The sequence below is a fragment of the Gekko japonicus genome, unplaced genomic scaffold (assembly GCF_001447785.1).
Source record: "Gekko japonicus isolate JY-2015 unplaced genomic scaffold, Gekko_japonicus_V1.1 scaffold1631, whole genome shotgun sequence".
NCBI lineage: Eukaryota > Metazoa > Chordata > Lepidosauria > Squamata > Gekkonidae > Gekko > Gekko japonicus.
The window spans coordinates 403118-421417 of record NW_015168700.1 but is presented as its reverse complement, the minus strand read 5'-3'; the positions used below and the strand labels follow the sequence as shown (position 1 = coordinate 421417).

Sequence of the window (18300 nt, the reverse complement as noted above, 5' to 3'; positions counted from 1 at the left end):
AGGTTCATTGTGGGGACAGGAAAGTGAATATGTAACAGATGATGAAGATAGGGTTGAACTGCTCAATTCCTACTTTTCCTCAGTCTTCTCTTGTGAGGTAAATGGTGCTCAACATGGCAAAAACAGAACACATGATGAGGGAAGGGAGTTGCAGCCTAGGATCAGCATAGGGGTAGTACATAAACATCTAGTTTCTTTAAATGAAAATAAGTCCTCGGGACCAGATGAACTGCATCCAAGGGTACTAAAAGAACTCATGGATGTAATTTCTGAGCCTCTTTCCATTCTTTTTGAGAATTCTCAGAGAACAGGTGAGGTGTCAGAAGACTAGAGGTGGGCAAATGTTGTCCCCATCTTCAAGAAGGGGGAAAAGGAGGATCCAGGTAACTACCGACCTGTCAGCTTGACGTCTATACCTGGGAAAGTTTTAGAACAAATAATCAAACAGTCAGTCCTTCAGCATTTAGAATGGACAGTTGTGATTACTAAGAACCAGCATGGGTTTCTCAAGCACAAGTCATGTCAGACTAACCTTATTTTTTTTTTCCAAAAACGTTACTGCCTTACTGGATCAGGGGAATGCTGTAGACATAGTTTATCTTGATTTCAGTAAGACTTCTGATAAGGTTCCACATAATATTCTCGTTGACAAGTTGGTAAAATGTGGTTTGAATCCTATGACTGTCAGGTGGATCAGTAACTTAGTTGACAGATCGCACCCAAAGAGTGCTTGCGAATGGTTTCCCATCCTCTTGGAAAGGAGTGATAAGTGGAGTACCTCTAGGATCTGTTCTGGCATCTGCTTTGTTCAACATCTTTGTTTGGATGAAGGAATGGAGGGAATGCTTATTAAATTTGCAGATGATACTAAACTGGGAGGGGTAACAAACACGGTAGAAGACCGAGTTAGGATTACAGGATGATCTTGACAAGCCGGAAAACTGGGCTAAAACAAATAAAATGAATTTCAATGGGGATAAATTTAGGTAGGATATTTAGGTAGGAAAAATCAAATGCTTAATTATAGGATGGGGGAGGCTTGTCTTGGCAGCAGAATATGAGACAAGGATCTAGGGGTCTTGGTAGACCATACACTGAACATGAGTCAGCAGTGTGATGTCGTAGCTAAAAAGGCAAATAACACTTTGGCCTGTATCAACAGAAGTATAGTGTTTCACGGGTTCTCAGGACACCAGTCAACCTCTGGTCCGATGCCACCATGCTCCTGGGCGATGCTGGGGTTATCCCTGTTTGGGGGTGATCCTGCTGGTTCGGAGAAGGAGGGTGGTAGGGAGGGCAGGAGTAGCCTCAGCTCCGAGCTGGGAGGGGGTTACATCACCTGACCTCCATTAGCTTTCTGGGCCAGCACTCAGATGCCTCTCTCTGCCGGGTCCAAGCCTGTCCTCCTCAGCTGGCTCCATCGTCTCTTCTTTATACCTCTCCCTCCTGGGTCCCCTCTGTGGGGTCCGGCCCTGCCCCCCCCCATATGACCGTGAAGACGCTTGAGGCAGCAGCTTCTAGCTGCCCTTGTGCTGCCACCCCCCTTTCCCCTTCTGCTGTGGCCGGGCCAGCTACCCTGCCAGGAGGCCTCAGCTGGGGCTTTTCAGCAAGTCCCTGTGTCGTCTCTTCTGCAGGCTACCAGCTCCAATGTTCCCTCTAAGCTGTGGAGTCCTGTGAGCAGAAATTCTACTTTGTGAGCTACTGGCATTAAAGTTGTGAGCAGGTAGTTTGGCTGCTGCATAAAATTAGTTTGCTCTGGAGCCATCTTTCCTGAGCTAAGACAAAAATGTGTGAGCTGGAGGCTAAAAAACTGTGAGCTAGCTCACACTAACTCAGCTTAGAGGGAACACTGAACAGCTCCCCTGCTGTCATGCCTGGGCTTGGCCCAAACCTGGGCCACCTTGCCTCCCCGCACGCTGGGGAAGGGCAGTTGTTCTGTCCGGCACCTCTGGTGTCGGGCCGCTCCCCGCCCCCATCTTCTAGGGGCTCACTGCAGCTGTCTTTGCCCTCTGCCTCCCGCCCAACCCTAGTAGGTGTTCCATGGTCTTCAGGTGCTCGGCAAGGTGGAGGAGGCATCTCCGGAGCCGCTTCCTCTGCCTGCCGCAGCTGCAGGCCATGAGGCAGCTCCCCTGCCGCCTCTTGCTCTGCGAGGGGGTGTCTGTGGGGAGGTAGTCTGGGCTGGACCCAGACAAGTGTCCAGATCATGCAAACTGATGGTATTGTTCTACTCTGCTCTGGCTAGACCTTACTTGTATTCAGTTTTGGGCACCACAATTTAAGAAGGATATAGACAAGCTGGAACGTGTCCAGAGAAGGGAAACAAAAGATGGTGAGGGGTCTGGAGACCAAGTCCTATGAGGAAAGGTTGAAGGAGCTGGGTATGTTTAGCCTGGAGAGGAGACGACTGAGAGGTGATATGATCACCATCTTCAAGTACTTGAAGGGCTGTCATACAGAGGATGGTACGGAGTTGTTTTCTGTTGCCCCAGACGGTCGGACCAGAACCAACAGGTTAAAATTAAATCAAAAGAGTTTCTGGCTAAACATTAGGAAGAACTCCCTGACAGTTAGAGCTGTTCCTCAGTGGAACAGGCTTCTTTGGGAGGTGGTGGGCTCTCCTCCTTTGGAGGTTTTTAAACAGAGGCTAGATGGCCATCTGACAGCAATGTTGATTGTGTGACATGCTGATCATCACTTTGGGATCAGGAAGTAATTTTTCTCCATGCCAGTTTGGCCACGGATCCTGGAGTTGTTGTTTTTTGTCATCTTCTGGGCAAGAGCTTCCGGTCACTGGGGATGTGTGTGTGGGGGGAGGGATTTGAGAATTTCCTGCATTGTGCAGGGGGTTAGACTAGATGACCCTGGAGGTCCCTTCCAGGTCTATGATTCTATGATCCCGGAGAAGGAGAGGCTGAGGCAGGGGAGGAGGTATAAAAGGGGGACTCTGTAGCCTGGCTAGGGAAGGACATGACACCTGTAAGGAAGGAATGAAAGATCTAAGGCGCTGCTATAACCTAGCTTTCAAGTTCCCCATTTCTGACCTTAGTGGAGACTTGGTTTGCCAGGTGTGACAGAGGAGGACAAGGAGACCTTGCAGGCTACAGGGGGCACTCAAGGTGGGTTACACCATTCATTAAAATATAACAAAATCGCAACGAAGGAACGCAGATTAATTCTCTACCATGCTCTAAAACCACCTCTCATAGGAGAAAACCACAATGGTCTCCACTTCACAAAATGCCTTTCTGAATATACAAGAGCTTCTGGAAAGCAACCACAGGACTGAGGCCTTTTGGACATTATCAAAAAGGCCATTCCATCAAGCGGTGAACCTATATTGATGTAAATGGACTCTATTGGCGCCTTGAAAACCAACGAAGTGCTACCCAATATACATTTTTGTGCAGTAGAACTTAGTTCTTCAGAGGCAATGGAGGCTAGTGGCACTTTAAGGACTCACCAAACCAAACAAAACCAGGAATTGTATTTTTCACTTCCTTTGTTAATGTCCCACCTTTCTCCCCAAAGCACCTTACTTTGTTATCTTCTTCTCCATTTCATCCTCACAACAACCCTGTAAGGTAGTTCAGGCTAAGAAGTGTGTGACTGGCCCAACAAGACTGTATGGTAGAAAACAATTCAGAGCCAGTGTGGTGTAGTGCTTAAAGAGTATCTGGAAGACCCAGGTTCAAATCCCCACTTATGCTACAGAAGCTCACTGTGTGACCTTGGTCTAGTCACACTGTCTCAGCCTAATGTACCTCACAGGGTTGCTGTGAGGATAAAATGGAGAAGAAGAGAATAACGTAAGTCGCTTTTGTGTCCCCACTGGGCTACCATATTTTGAAAAGCAGAAAAGGACATATTTCCCCGACGACTTCAAGGGATCACCATGACAAATTTCATTTTAAATACCTCTAGTATTTAAGCCGTGATCATTGCTACTAACTAGGACTATTTCTAACCTTCGACCCAAAAGAGGACATTTTCATCAGTTTTTTTAAAAGGAGCCCAGAAGAGGACGGACACACCAAAAAGAGGACATGTCCTCTAAAAAGAGGGCATCTGGAAATTAAGTAAATAATATTCGAATCTGGTCTCCCAGATCCTAGTCTGATGACCACGACACCGCACTCTTGTAACACCTTACAAACAAACGAAAGGTTATTCCGGTATACGCTTCTGGGACTAGAACACTTCTGTTGCCAGCCTCCAGGTGGGGCCTGGGGATCTCCCGCTTTTACAACTGATCCCCAGCCGACAGAGATCAGCTCCCCTGGAGAAAATTGATGCTTTGAAGGGTGGGCTCTATGGCATTGTATTATGTTGAGGCCTCTCTCCTCCCCCAAACCACGCCCTCTCCTGGATCCACCCCCAAAGTCTCCAGGTATTTTCCAACCCAGACTTTGCTACCCTACTCCAGACGTAGTGAAATCTAGGGGCACCTTAGGGACTAACCCCTCCAGTGGCACCTTAAAGATGAACATTTTCTTCCAGCATAAATTTTCTTAATTGGATTCTCCTCCCCCCCCCCCATCCCATCCCATCCCATCCCATCCCAGAGCGTCGCAGACACACTAAAGAGACACATTCTAGCAGGTCGCTGATTTGCTTCGCGTTTAATATTCTCCATGGGAATCCGACCGGGATCTCCGAAATGATCCACCTTGCCCACCAATGCAAGCTCACCTTCAACTCCGGGTAGGAATAAAGCTGCTCTCTCGAGAGCTGGGACACGTCGATCCGCTTTCCATTAATCAGCAAAGGCATCTTCGGAAAGTCACGCCTTAGGCGGCGAGGAACCCCTGCTTCCTTCCTCCCGCGAGCTCCCCAAGGCACTACCTCCTATATATGGGGTAGTGCCCAAGGAGATACGCCGCCCACGTGAGTCTCGCCGCAAAGGGCCCTGGTAAATGTAGTCCCAGTTTGCAGGAGTTCAAGATTCCAGACGTGGCTTCCAACGAGCAAACGAGGGCCTACGCACCGTTTGCATTAAGTGCTACCTAACTATGAAGAATCCTATATCACTTTGGCTCAGTTAATTCCAATAATTTCAGCAATGTGTCTTTGAAAGAAAAAAAAAGTGATGTCCAGAGTCTTTCACTTTGGCTCAGTTAATTCCAATAATTTCAGCAATGTGTCTTTGGAAGGAAAAAAAAAGTGATGTCCAGTCCAGAGTCTTTCGGTTTTCATTTTTTTAGCAGTAAATAAGGGATTTTCCCCCTGCAGTTCAGTCTGCTTTCTTCTTTAATGTGCGAGTTTATGCATTGCTTCATCCTATGTGCAAATATTTCAAGCCAGCCCCCCCCCCATTCAACATAAGTAAACAAGGCCTGCATTCCCAGCCGAAACTGTAAATAGGTATAAAATAAAAGGATTTAACAAAGGTTTATCTTAACACAACTTTATAGTAGATGCCCCTGCTCAAATTTATGGAACAATCTGGTCCATATCATAGTATTACAAAAAGTCATGGTCTTTCATTCCAAGTTTATGGTCATTTCTAAAGAAATACTGCTTTGTACCATCTCATGGCAACAAGCTCAACAGAGATTAGGTACTCAAAGACTAATGGTGTTTTCCCACTGGCAATTATAATCTCACTCCTATCTGAAATATTAGTGAAGGTGTGTAGTTGTAAGCACGTAAATAAAGACAAATTGTATAAAATTTACATAGGCGTACACAGACAAATTTAGACATAATTATTATAATTACTGTAATTTCCATTTCCACGGTTCAGTCTCATACTACTTCTTAATTGGAGGATACAATTGAAGGCAAGCCTTAGCCTAGCCACCAATCAAGTCTATGCATGGAGTCTGGACCAACTCTCCATATGTCTTCATGCGGCTGCCAACCTGCAAATGGCTCCAGTCCAGAAGGTGAGAGAAATTTTTATATTTCTCATAATCCCAGGCTACAAACACCAGGGAGGCCAAGCTTTCAGGGGTCTGTGTAGAGGTCTATAGCAACCTGCTCCAGTCACCTCAGGCAGACAGAATACACCTGAGCTATTCAGTGTGTCATATATGGCTCTGGTAGCCACAGCTCACCTGTCCTCTGCCCTCCCCCCAAGCAATAGAAGGTTTTCTAATTTGCCTGGGGTCTCTGAGGTTCAGTCATGTGGCTCTAGCACCTGAATGTCAGACACCTTCTTACCCATCAAATGCAGGTCAAGGCAGGCAAGAAAATAAAATCAAAAATCAAAATCATATTGGACTTGGTACAGATACCATAATTCCCAGTCCCATATGAGTATATTTGCTTTCTGGCAAATCTGAGATGAATTCAGCCAAAGACCAAGTCTGCCTTTCCATTCAAGCCTATGCAGCAGTGTACAGGATCAAATACACCCAAGCCTATCTGCAAACAGCTGCACTTGCGTACAAGGTGGAATTTCTCCTGGTCTCTTGTAAGGACCCGAGATTCACCTTTTAGCAGCCTGTGTGGAAGTGGTCTGGCCTCCACAGAGCCTTGTAAGGAGTCAAATTCACAAGGCTTGCTTGGTGTACCGCCTGCCCAACGCAGCAGCCAATAGCCTGGCGTCCCTGATGGAGGCCGTATCAGGCTGGGCATTGGAGCACCCTAGACCAGTGATAGCGAACCTTTTAGAGACCGAGTGCCCAAACTGCAACCCAAAACCCACATTTATCGCAACGTGCCAACACGGCAATTTAACCTGAATACTGAGGTTTTAGTTTAGAAAAAACAACTCATACATTAACATCTTTTGCCTTAAAAGAAAAACACAATACAGAGTTTATGTCAGCAAGCTGCCAAACTCAATGATACAAACAACTTTTTATTGAAAGGTAAAAGTTTGCATTCAGCATGCTTTTGAACAATTAATGTGATTTTTGCTGTTGTATGCATGCTGATAATTTGTCTAACCTTGGCTCATACTTTGTAAGTTTGAGAGCAACACATGCAGGCTTCAGGTCATGTGTTAGCCTGTTTCTGGTGTCAGATTTGATATAATTCAAAGCTGAAAACAGCTGCTCACAAGCATAAGATGATCCAAACAAAAGTAAGGAAAGCAATCCTTCTATCTTCTCAAGTGTTTCACACAGGTCATAGAATTTATTTTTCCAGATAGAGCTTTCTTGAAGTTCCAATAGCTCCATTTCCACATTTCCTAAATCTAACCAGTGTAAGCAGGAAAGATCAAGTCTAGAGCCTTAATGGAGGCCATTATTCAGCAGCAGCTTGTCCCACCAGGAAGAGGCCAAGAGGCGGGCTGGCGAAGGGAGGGGATGTACTAAAAGGGCAAGAATGCCAATTGACTTGCATGGGCTCCATTGAAATACATTACAGTACAAGTAGAGTTGCAATAAAAATGCGGAATGGATTTTCCATTAGAGTCTCTGGGCCCAAATAGACTACTCTGGGAATGGAATGAGATGGAGCTGATCTGGTGATAGCTACACACATTCCAGAAATATTTAAATGTAAAGTATTTCACTTTTACCATCTTCAGCTGATCAGGCAGTTGGTTCCTTTCCTTGAACGCAACGACTTGGCAACAGTGATCCACGAGATGGTTACCTCGAGACTGGACTACTGTAATGCTCTCTACATGGGACTGCCCTTGTCGCAAATCTGGAAGCTACAACTAGTGTAAAATGTTGCAGCCAGGCTTCTAATGGGCCTCCCAATGCGGGAGCACATTCAGCCTGTGCTGAAGGCATTGCACTGGCTACCGATAGCATACTGAATTCACTTCAAGGTGCTGGTTCTTACCTTTAAAGCCATTTATCGTCAGGGACCTACATACCTGAGGGAACACCTTTCCCCATATGTTCCCCAGAGAGCACTGCGATCAGGGTCCCAAAACCGATTGGCCCTCCCCGGACCCAAGGATGCTAGGCTGGCTATAACCAGGGCTTTCTCGGTGGCGGCTCCTCTCTGGTGGAATGAGATCCCAGAAGAGATCAAGGCCCTGTGGGACCTCATGCAGATCCGCAGGGCCTGCAAGACAGAACTCTTCCACCAGGCCTTCAATTAGGAACCACCCCAATAGAGAACCCTGTTCCCTGAAGACATCAGGAACAGCCTGTGCTGCCCGCACAAAGGCTAGATTCATGGGCTGACCACTAGGATGGAATACTGAAGGTTGGCCACCATCAGTTAATCATCTAATAACTTATTGGTATTATTAATGTTAGCACCTTTTAATGTTGGAATGTTTTATATGGTTTTAGCATTATTTAAATTGCTTACTTGTGTGTTATTATCTTATGTAAGCCGCCCTGAGCCGGCTTCAGCTGGGAGGCTGGGGTATAAATCTGACAATAAGTAAGTAAATAAATAAGAAAAGGCTCCAGTCAGCCAGCTAACAACTGGTATTTTCTTCTGGTCACTTGGGGTAAGCACAATGGCAGACATTCGTTTAGAGACACACTCAGAGGTTTATAACATCATCTGGTGGCCCAAACATGCCTCAGCTGTCCAGTGTGTCCAAGATGGCTAAGGTGTCCAGGCTTAGCCAGATGCAAGGAAAGCCTCACCAAGCAAGTATAATGAGGAGCTGCGGTGGCTCAAGTGGTTAAGACGCTGAACTGCAGGGTGTGGAAGGTCGGTAGTTCAGCAGTTCGAGACCCGAGTGTGCCGCACGACGGAGTGAGCTCCTGTCTCTAGTTCCAGCTCCTGCCAACCTAGCAGTTCGAAAGCAAGAAATTGCAAGTAGATAAATAGGTACCACTTCGGTGGGACGGTAACAGCGTTCCGTGCGCCTTGGTGTTTAGTCACACCAGCCACATGACCACGGAAACGTCTTCGGACAGCGCTGGCTCTTCGGCTTTGAAACGGAGATGAGCACCGCAACCCTAGAGTCGGATTCGACTGGCTTTCGAGCAAGGGAACCTTTACCTTTACCCTTGGTTTCAAAACTTCTACAGACACATCAGTCTTCATCCCTTATGGGTAGGTTAGCGGAACAAATTTAGAGTCCAGTGGCACCTTTAAGATCAACAAAGGTTTATTCAAGCTTTGAGCTTTTGTATGTGCGAGGCACACTTTTCCTTTTTCTCCCCAAGTTTATTTTTCACATTTTCAAAAACGTTACAAACATTTCATTTTTTTAGATTACATACATTTCATAAATTTCAGAAGCTAGCATGCTGTCAGGAGGCTGTTGCTGCACCTCTCCAAAGCCTTAGTCTATCTCCTAGCTCGAACCTTCCACCAGAGTCTCTCCTAGTTGTCGAGTGACAGACTGTGATTGGGCTGATGGGGCCCAATAAGGCGTCTGGAAGGCCAGCAAGGATCTCCACCTGAGCTGTCTCAATTACCCTGCCAGCGTTTTCTTCTATTTACTGAAGATCGTACCTGTGGGTTAGAACTGTGATGATCACTTACCAACACAATGAGCGGATGGTCACAGTGGCATGACGCTCACATTCCTGTGACAGATGGAAAATAGTTTGGCCGGGCTACACCACAATCGCATTCAGGTCCTGGTATTTTGCCCCATTTAAGCAACAGGTCTGCACAACTGCCAAAGCCTGTTCATACTCTACGAGCTGTCTTCCATACTTTACGCAGCAAGTCAAATCCTGAGGGCCTCTCGTTGGTGTTTATCAGGTTATGGATATTGGGTGGAACGGACTGCATCCATGTTCACAACCACTCATTCCCTACAACAAAATTTTGTGATTGCAGGATCTGTGCAGATCTTGTTGCTGGGCGTCGGGATCTTCGTCTGGATAGGCCCATGTCAGCCATGTCTTTGTGGATGGGCAACTCTCTGTTTTAAGTGATCTGTCTATATTCACAAAGAAGAGCATCTCATCTTTGGAAATGGGGGGGAGTGCAATAGGGGTGCAACAGGGGTGCAATTCTACCTTGCGGAGCTTAGTCTGGATAGGCCCACGTCAGCCATGTCTTTGTGGATGGGCAACTCTCTGTTTTAAGCGATCTGTCTATATTCACAAAGAAGAGCATCTCATCTTTGGAAATGGGGGGGAGTGCAATAGGGGTGCAACAGGGGTGCAATTCTACCTTGCGGAGCACCCTGGATAATACTAAAGAGCTAGAACGTCTGGTAGCCAAACAATTGTATGATCTCCTGGCTACACTACATACATGGAAACAATCAACCCATGGTGATTTCTGCTCTCATCCAAGGAATGTGTTCATTGGTCTCTTCCAAATCGGCCAAAGTAATATGGTAAATTTCTGAATATCTACTGATATGAAGTGTGTTTGTGGGTTAAATGCAATTTGAACCCAGAACCTTGTGTTTGTGTGTGTGTGTCAGACAAAGAAATGCACCGGCATCTTTAATGCTGCTTGATAGATATCAGAACAAAGTCCTTGCGAAGGGAAACTCACTGAATATTTTAATGCACTTTGTTCAATAACACCAAGTAAGTATGCAGAAGATTGCAACATCCTCATAGAGTAGAATGATATATGAGCTTTCCCAGGTAGTACTAAGCCCTCCATCAGTCCTCTGGATGCTATATATCAGCAGCAGTTTGCTCATCTGTAATGGCCCCACAAACCAGGTCTCTGACACCTTGATAGCCCTTGATTTTTAAAAATGCCTTACAGCCGATGTTGATATTGACAGAGAATTCAGGAGTGTACATTGCTAGATGGATCATCATGTGCTAAAACGCGCTGCATCTTCATTTGCTCATTTTCCAGGTGTGTTCCTAAGTGAGAAATCTCAATGAGTTTACAGGTGTGGGAACCAGGTGAATAAACATACTTCCCGGTACAGTTGTGCCTCACAGGGACATTTACTTCATGCTGGTGATGCCTGCCAAAAGATAGCATTTGAATGCCTCACAGAAAGGCGTGCTAGGCAAAATCTTGCTGAAACCACATTCTATGAGCCAGCACTCTGTCAGATTATAAATGTAGAGGCACAAGTGCAGAGATAAGTTTATATTTGTAAAGTTAGGTTACACCAGCAGACAATTTGAAGATTCAAGCATGAAAGATGTGGGCGTGTACGGTGGGGCTCTGTCAATCTTATCTGTGTGAGACAACTTGAAGTCTGATTGGCTGTCGCGTCTGTCTTGGTTGTACACTGAGATTCTGAGAGTGACAGTTATTTTGCTACCCACTGTCAGTTGGTGTTTCTGAGAGTTTAACTGTAATAGCTCTATGTTGGTCTGTTTAAATAATAACTCAAGATATATACAAACTGTTATTTAATTATTCACCAGTAAATAGTTAGATAAACACCATTTAAACTTAACTGTGTTTGGTGTGGTTCTTTTGAGTCTTCCAAAACAAAGAAACATTAACAAATATTTTTAACACACTCTTGCCAAATGCAGCAAAATCTGGATGCTTCCCTGCTTGCCTGACCCCAGATGTGGCTTTAGCCACCATGACATTATAATTTACTCTGCTGTAGATAGGATCTTTACGATTCGGCATATTCGACTCAGCTGGCACCAATGGTGACATCAGATTTGTACCAAGTCAATGAATATAGCAAGAGACTTAAAACAATTTTAGAAACAGGAAACCCCAAATTATACCTGCACACACAATGCTCATTGTAACTCTGGGACACTGAGACTTACCTAACTGCAAAGATGTGCCACTCTTAAATCATTTCAATAGCAGGCCATGCTAAGAGCAGAAGAAAGATCTAGCGGTCCACTATCCCGTAGCTATGGTGGGGCATTTTAATCACACGCACTGCCCCACAAAACTCTTTCTTTAAACCCATAATAATGTTTTTAAAAGTTTAAATGTAGCCGCACTGCTCTGTTGCAGTGCCTGAGCCTGCCTTCTCAGCCATGCTCCAGCCGGCCGGTCCACTATGTTCTCCAGCAGAGGAGGGAAGAGGGGAGGGAGGAGGGAGAAGTGAGGCAGCACTTGCCAGTCTGGGCTGCCTGCAGGCGAGGGGCCACAGCCAGGCGCTTCTTTGCCTCTGCTTTGGGGCACCTGGGGGGGGGGGAGCACACGCCCATCCAACTGTCCCTCAGCCCTGCATCACTCCATGCCCAAATCAGCAGCAAAACGGCGGCGGCAGCAGGCAGCACCTTGGGGGAACAGAGCACCACTTCTTCCTCCTCTGCTCTTTCTTTGTATTTTTCACCCTCTTGTGGAGTTCAAGGCAACAGCTTAGAGAAAAACAGGATTCGATTTCCTTTCTGCCATTCAGGCCCAGCTCCCTTCCTTCACCTCATACTACCCCACTTGTCTACTCAGAAGTAAGGGTTCTTGAAAAAATTATGTCCCCCAAAAAATTTAGATCCCCCCCCAAAAAAAATAAATCCTGGCTACGGGCTTGGCTGTCCATCTATCACAAAACAGAACTGTGGCCTGCAGAAAGCAGTTTCTGAAAGCTCCTGAGTGTTTCTATCTGAGATACAAAGTCAGGTACTGACAGGACTCTGGCCACACTAACTTTCCTACTGAAATTAATGGACACAAAGCTTCTAAGCAGTTTCGGTGTAGTACCCTCAGCCTTCCAATATTCATCCTGAACTCAGACTTCTATTAAGAAGGGGGAACAATAATTCAAAAACTCTTTGAAATATGCACAATGGGTTGAATGTGGCCAGCTGTTATTTAAAGCAAAAATAAATCAATGACATTGTTGAAAAAGCACTGCAGTTGAGGAGGCAACTGAAGGCCCACCATGGCAGTCATAACAAGTTTGATCACAGCTGGGGTCTATTAATGCATCACAATAGCTATTCCAAAACACAGGAAGAAAAAACAGGAAGCACTGTTAAAATGCTTCTCCCTACAGTCTCTTTGGTACAATATACAAACCCCACTTGAGTTCAGTAAAATGCAATCGTTCCTCTTCGGATGATGACAATGCACCTGTTTAACACTTTGCTACCAAAAAGCCACCGAAGAAACCAGCAGTTCAAGATACGGATCAAAAGATCTTCGGAAAACACCTTCTCACCCTTGAAAGCACTTTGAACTCTTGACTCTGGAGGGCAGAGCTACTGCTGCAGATAAGTTAATGGTGGTGAACCTACTGAACTGTCTGGACTCCGAAGAGCTGAATCAAAGAAGCCTGGAGTCATGCCGATCAAGCCATCACTCTGAGGAGTTGCTCCTTTCAAGAAGTCATCATCCTCTTCACCTTTGCACTGCAAAAGAAATGCAATTTTTAAAAACAAAAACGACACCTGAAAAACACAAAGCGCAAAGTGACAGTAACTTTTTTAAAAGGGAAATATAAATTTTAGGTTACATTGGAAAGGTGCCTTGCAGAACCTCATGCTAGAATGTTGCGATGAAGAACTCCTTCAGAACCTATACTAGTGATGCCACCACAGTTCATATTCACTAGGGTTAGAATCTGAACGTTGGCTGCTCATAGGTGCATATTATGACCCAGAATTCTTCTCCACAGTTTGAATTGTTGTCTGAGCTAGAAAATAACTCTTTTTAACTCCCCCGGTGGGGGAGGTGTTAGCCGGCGAACGGAATGTCCAGCGCGTAAGACCGAAAAGCCTAGAAAGAACTCTTCGGCATCAAGGAAGCCTGTAATGGGCCGTCTGGCCAGGCGGTGGCAGTGCTGCACTGCAATTTGAAGCAGTCTGGAGAAAGCTGATGACATCAAGCCACACAGAGGGGAAAATGCCACTGGAACACGTCTGACCTTACAGCTGAACAAACTCCCCGTCGGCTGCGAACGTGTGTGATTTAAAGATGTTGTCCTCCCTTACCCCTTGAATCATCGTTAGTCCCGTGTGTATTTGAGTAACTGTAAATCGCTCAGAGCCAGCAAGCTCTGCAGGATTGAGCGATTAATAAATTGAAAGATTATTATATATTATTATTTTTTCCCAACCTTACTTAGCTGTAGATAAGCAGGATGAAGGAGCAGTTCTCCTCTGTCCCTCCCCTCCTGCCAACTCCCTTCACTGGGGCACTTTGAATGGTGTTGCAGCAGCAGCATCAAAATACTGATTACTCTAAGAAATGCAGCCCCTAAGGTTCTGACTTTACGATGGGCAGCCAGGGGAAGATCTGTCAAATCATGAGTGAATTCAGAATTATGAGGCTAGGGAAGTTTGTCGTAGAATCAGCATTGAGCAAACTCTTGCACAAGAACTTTGCAGAGCAAAATTAGCATTTTTTTGCTTATGGTCTTTGCATCTAAACCCACATGTTTTTATTTACTAGGAAACATCAGAAGCTGCTTTCCAATTAAATGCTTTTTTCAAGTCCGCTACCTAAAAGATTCACTAAAGCACAGACATACTTCAGGAGTACACAGAGAAGCATAAAGGATCCGTGCTTTCAGAACCAGCTGGATCCAGACTGAGACGACGTCCTACCTCATCAGTGGAGTTGACAACCTCCGTGAGATCCTCAGCATTCTGCTCTTCCCAAAACTGATACAAAGGATTAATTATATTCTTTGACCTGCAAAGCACATGGCAATATGGTATGAGACAGAACAAAATGGGGAAAAAACACACCTGTTCCCTTGAATTGCCTTCCGTAGTTTTAAGCAAAAATGACACATCCGGGTGCTGAGGCAATAATTTTTAAAAATCGATACAACATATGTATACCTCCAGTAAATAACAGTGCTTAGGCCAGATGCATTTTAAAGCCATTGCCCAAAACAATGGGGACATTCTGAACTGTTAATGGACCCTTAGGCAGGCCCAAGCTCAGATGGAAGACAAATGAATCATGTGCATCCTGCTACTTTTCATGTTCACCAGTTCACTTGCTGTTCTGTCTGTTTCTGCCCATCCACTGAACAATATCAATGTAATACAAATCATATCCTTCTACTCCCATATATGGAAGTTTTTCCCAACCTTACTTAGCTGTAGATAAGCAGGATGAAGGAGCAGTTCTCCTCTGTCCCTCCCCTCCTGCCAACTCCCTTCACTGGGGCACTTTGAATGGTGTTGCAGCAGCAGCATCAAAATACTGATTACTCTAAGAAATGCAGCCCCTAAGGTTCTGACTTTACGATGGGCAGCCAGGGGAAGATCTGTCAAATCATGAGTGAATTCAGAATTATGAGGCTAGGGAAGTTTGTCGTAGAATCAGCATTGAGCAAACTCTTGCACAAGAACTTTGCAGAGCAAAATTAGCATTTTTTGCTTATGGTCTTTGCATCTAAACCCACATGTTTTTATTTACTAGGAAACATCAGAAGCTGCTTTCCAATTAAATGCTTTTTTCAAGTCCGCTACCTAAAAGATTCACTAAAGCACAGACATACTTCAGGAGTACACAGAGAAGCATAAAGGATCCGTGCTTTCAGAACCAGCTGGATCCAGACTGAGACGACGTCCTACCTCATCAGTGGAGTTGACAACCTCCGTGAGATCCTCAGCATTCTGCTCTTCCCAAAACTGATACAAAGGATTAATTATATTCTTTGACCTGCAAAGCACATGGCAATATGGTATGAGACAGAACAAAATGGGGAAAAAACACACCTGTTCCCTTGAATTGCCTTCCGTAGTTTTAAGCAAAAATGACACATCCGGGTGCTGAGGCAATAATTTTTAAAAATCTATACAACATATGTATACCTTCAGTAAATAACAGTGCTTAGGCCAGATGCATTTTAAAGCCATTGCCCTAAAACAATGGGGACATTCTGAACTGTTAATGGACCCTTATGCAGGCCCCCCCCACTTCAAGCTCAGACGGAAGACACATGAATCATGTGCATCCTGCTACTTTTTATGTTCACCAATTCACTTGCTACTCTGTCTGTTTCTGCCCATCCACTGAACACTATCAATGTAATACAAATCATATCCTTCCACTCCCATATATGGAAGTTCACCAGATGCAGGATATAATAATCTAACAAATAGGTAAACAGGAGCCATTTTTAATGTACTCATTTTTCTCAGAGGACCTGCAACATGCTGCCTGCAATCTGAAAGATGGGAAGGGACCATTTCTGCAGTGGCACCAAAACTACAGAACTCTGTCCTGTAGGACAGCCGCCTTGCTAATGCTGAGGCACCAAGCCAGGGTAGGTCTTTTTCAAAGAACTTATGAGACGTCTTCACTGACTTTATAGGCAGTGATAGGCAGTCTATTGCAGCACCCACCCACCCACCCTTTTACTGCAAGACAACGTCTTCTATCTTTGCAATTCTTCCTGCACTAACCACAAGTCAAACCTTAGACAGTTTTTTGCCTGCACTATTTTGTGGTCTTTTGGCTTGCCTTACTTCCTGTTTTTCAATCCTAGCCCCACTGCAGTGTTTCAAATATTAGATATCTTTGCTGTCTGTTTTTCATATTTTGTAAACCAAAGAAAGTTGGGCTGCAAATGAAGATAATAAATAATATTAATGAATAATGTGGCTAGCCAGTATTATGATTTAGTGGTTGGTCTGCTATAACTGGCCTCTATCTTTCGCAGAGTAGTTTTGCTTGCTTTTTGGGTTTTGACTGGCTTTGTTAGCGGCCTTGACAATTTAAATGGAAAGGGCCAAACTATTTTTCAAAGCATTGACATTTGGGTACCCCTGTTGAAACTTAGTATGGCACAGTTTTGGAAAGACAGAGCCCACTGCTTTCTGGAAACAGATACCTTTTGAGAATATAAGGATCAAAAGGGAAAAAGGTGTCCAGGGGATTGGTGCAGGTCTCCACAGAGTCACCCCCACCACTACTCCTTACGACTGGCAAAACCTGTCTCCGGTTCCTCTCAATGATTGTGTCACAGAATGCAATCTGGTACTGCCTAGAAGAAAGCAAGAAAGGCCAGATTTACTTTCTTTTTAATAAAGAGAAAAAAGACAAGATAGGCATGGAATTAAATAATTCATCAATGCCTAGTTCAAGTTTGCAGCTTTTGGCTAGGAGTGTGCATTCAACAATAGCTGAACTCAGGGCTTTTTTTGTAGAAAAAGGCCAGCAGGAACTCATTAGCATAACAGGCCACACCCAACAGCAGGAACTCATTAGCATATTAGGCCACACCCCTGACAGCACAGCTCATTGGCATATTAGGCCACACACCCCATGTTACCAGAAGTGTGGTCATCCAGCCACACCCACCTTTTGCTTCTTATTCTGTTTATTTTGTTGTCAAAACCCTGGGCTTTTTTTGCATGTTAGCTGACACACTTTGCATGTTAGGCCACACACCCCTAATGTAGCCAATCCTAATGAGTTTCTGCTGTTAGGTGTGGCCTATTATGCTAATGAGTTCCTGCTGGGTGTGGCCAACTCATGAGCCAGCCGGAACTCCGTTCCTGTGCGTTCCTGCCCAAAAATAGCCCTGTATGCAGGGAAAAAATACATGAAAAATACCTTGTCAGTATTTTTCAGGTATCACATAAGCTGAATACGAACCTGAAAAAGCCGATATTATCTGGCTTTTTTTCGGATTCATTCTGCTTTACCGACTACAAGGTATCAGTTAAACCTAACAGCCTTGAGCCACCAGTCAGCTGTTGGGTTTAAATGCCTTTCTTTCCCTCCTCGATCTGGGGGAAGAGAAAGAAAGGCATTTTAAACATGCCTAGGTTCCCTGGCTGACCAGGACCTCAAAGGTAGCATTCTCAGAAGTTCCACATGCAGGGCCAGCTAGACAGGTACAGATCAGTGGTCTCAATGTGTGGATGAAAGTGGTGCAAAGGAAGAAGGGTTTAGATCTGTTAAGCACTGTGGACATTTCTGGGACAGTGCACCTGTACAAAAGACAGGCTTCACGTGAACCAAAGGGGAACCAGGCTGCTGGCAATTAAAATCAAAAAGGTAGTAGAGCAGCTTTTAAACTAATCCCAGTGAGAAAGCCAACAGGAGCTGGGGAGCCTCTGGTTCAGGACAAGTCACTCCAAAGGGATAATTGCGTAAACCCTCAAGCTAATATTGATAAGGACATAATAGAATTTGGGAGTGAGGTTAGGATGGTGAATGAGTGCCATGTGTGGAAACTGACGGGCTGAAGGAAGTGAGGGTTACTAGAGAGGGAAACACATTATAGGTGTTTATATGTCAATGTTAAAAGACTCCGAGCCATAATGGGGGAGCTGAAGTACTTGGTGCTCAATGACAACTTAGATATAGTAGGTATCTCAGAATCATGGTGGAATGGGGAAAATCTATGGGATACAGTTGTTCCTGGGAATAAGCTCTATAAGGCAGGATAGGGAGTGACTGTTTGGAGGAGTGTTATGCTGTATATTAAATAAGGCATAGAATCAATTACATTAAAAAACATCAGGGGAATGAACTCCTCAACAGAATCAATATGGGTGGAAATACTGAGCCCTAAGGGTTACTTTAAAGTGGGGGTGTACGATCGCCACCTGATCAAACCCTTGGGGCGGATCTTGAGATGGAGAAGGAAATAAGGAA

At 44.9% G+C, this 18300-nt stretch overlaps 2 protein-coding genes across 3 annotated transcripts in view; both read right to left on the bottom strand.

The window, feature by feature from the left end:
* Positions 1–4827, bottom strand: part of NTAN1 (N-terminal asparagine amidase) — a gene marked incomplete at its 3' end in the record, with an annotated part of 10793 nt that extends 5966 nt beyond the window's left edge. The window contains exon 1 of the mRNA XM_015415495.1: positions 4690–4827. Coding sequence (XP_015270981.1) covers positions 4690–4770 — 81 coding nt within the window. The remainder of the gene's footprint in view (positions 1–4689) is intronic.
* Positions 4828–9966: 5139 nt separating this feature from the next.
* RRN3 (RRN3 homolog, RNA polymerase I transcription factor) overlaps positions 9967–18300 on the bottom strand; it is a 38693-nt gene continuing 30359 nt past the window's right edge. Inside the window, exons 16-19 of one of the 2 annotated variants that reach the window (XM_015415499.1) lie at positions 16526–16678; positions 15264–15351; positions 12893–13082; positions 9967–10661 (exon numbers count right to left, since the gene is read on the bottom strand). In XM_015415499.1, coding sequence (XP_015270985.1) covers positions 12933–13082; positions 15264–15351; positions 16526–16678 — 391 coding nt within the window. In that variant the 3' untranslated portion in view covers positions 9967–10661; positions 12893–12932. The remainder of the gene's footprint in view (positions 10662–12892; positions 13083–15263; positions 15352–16525; positions 16679–18300) is intronic. The other variant, XM_015415500.1, reaches the window with a different exon arrangement.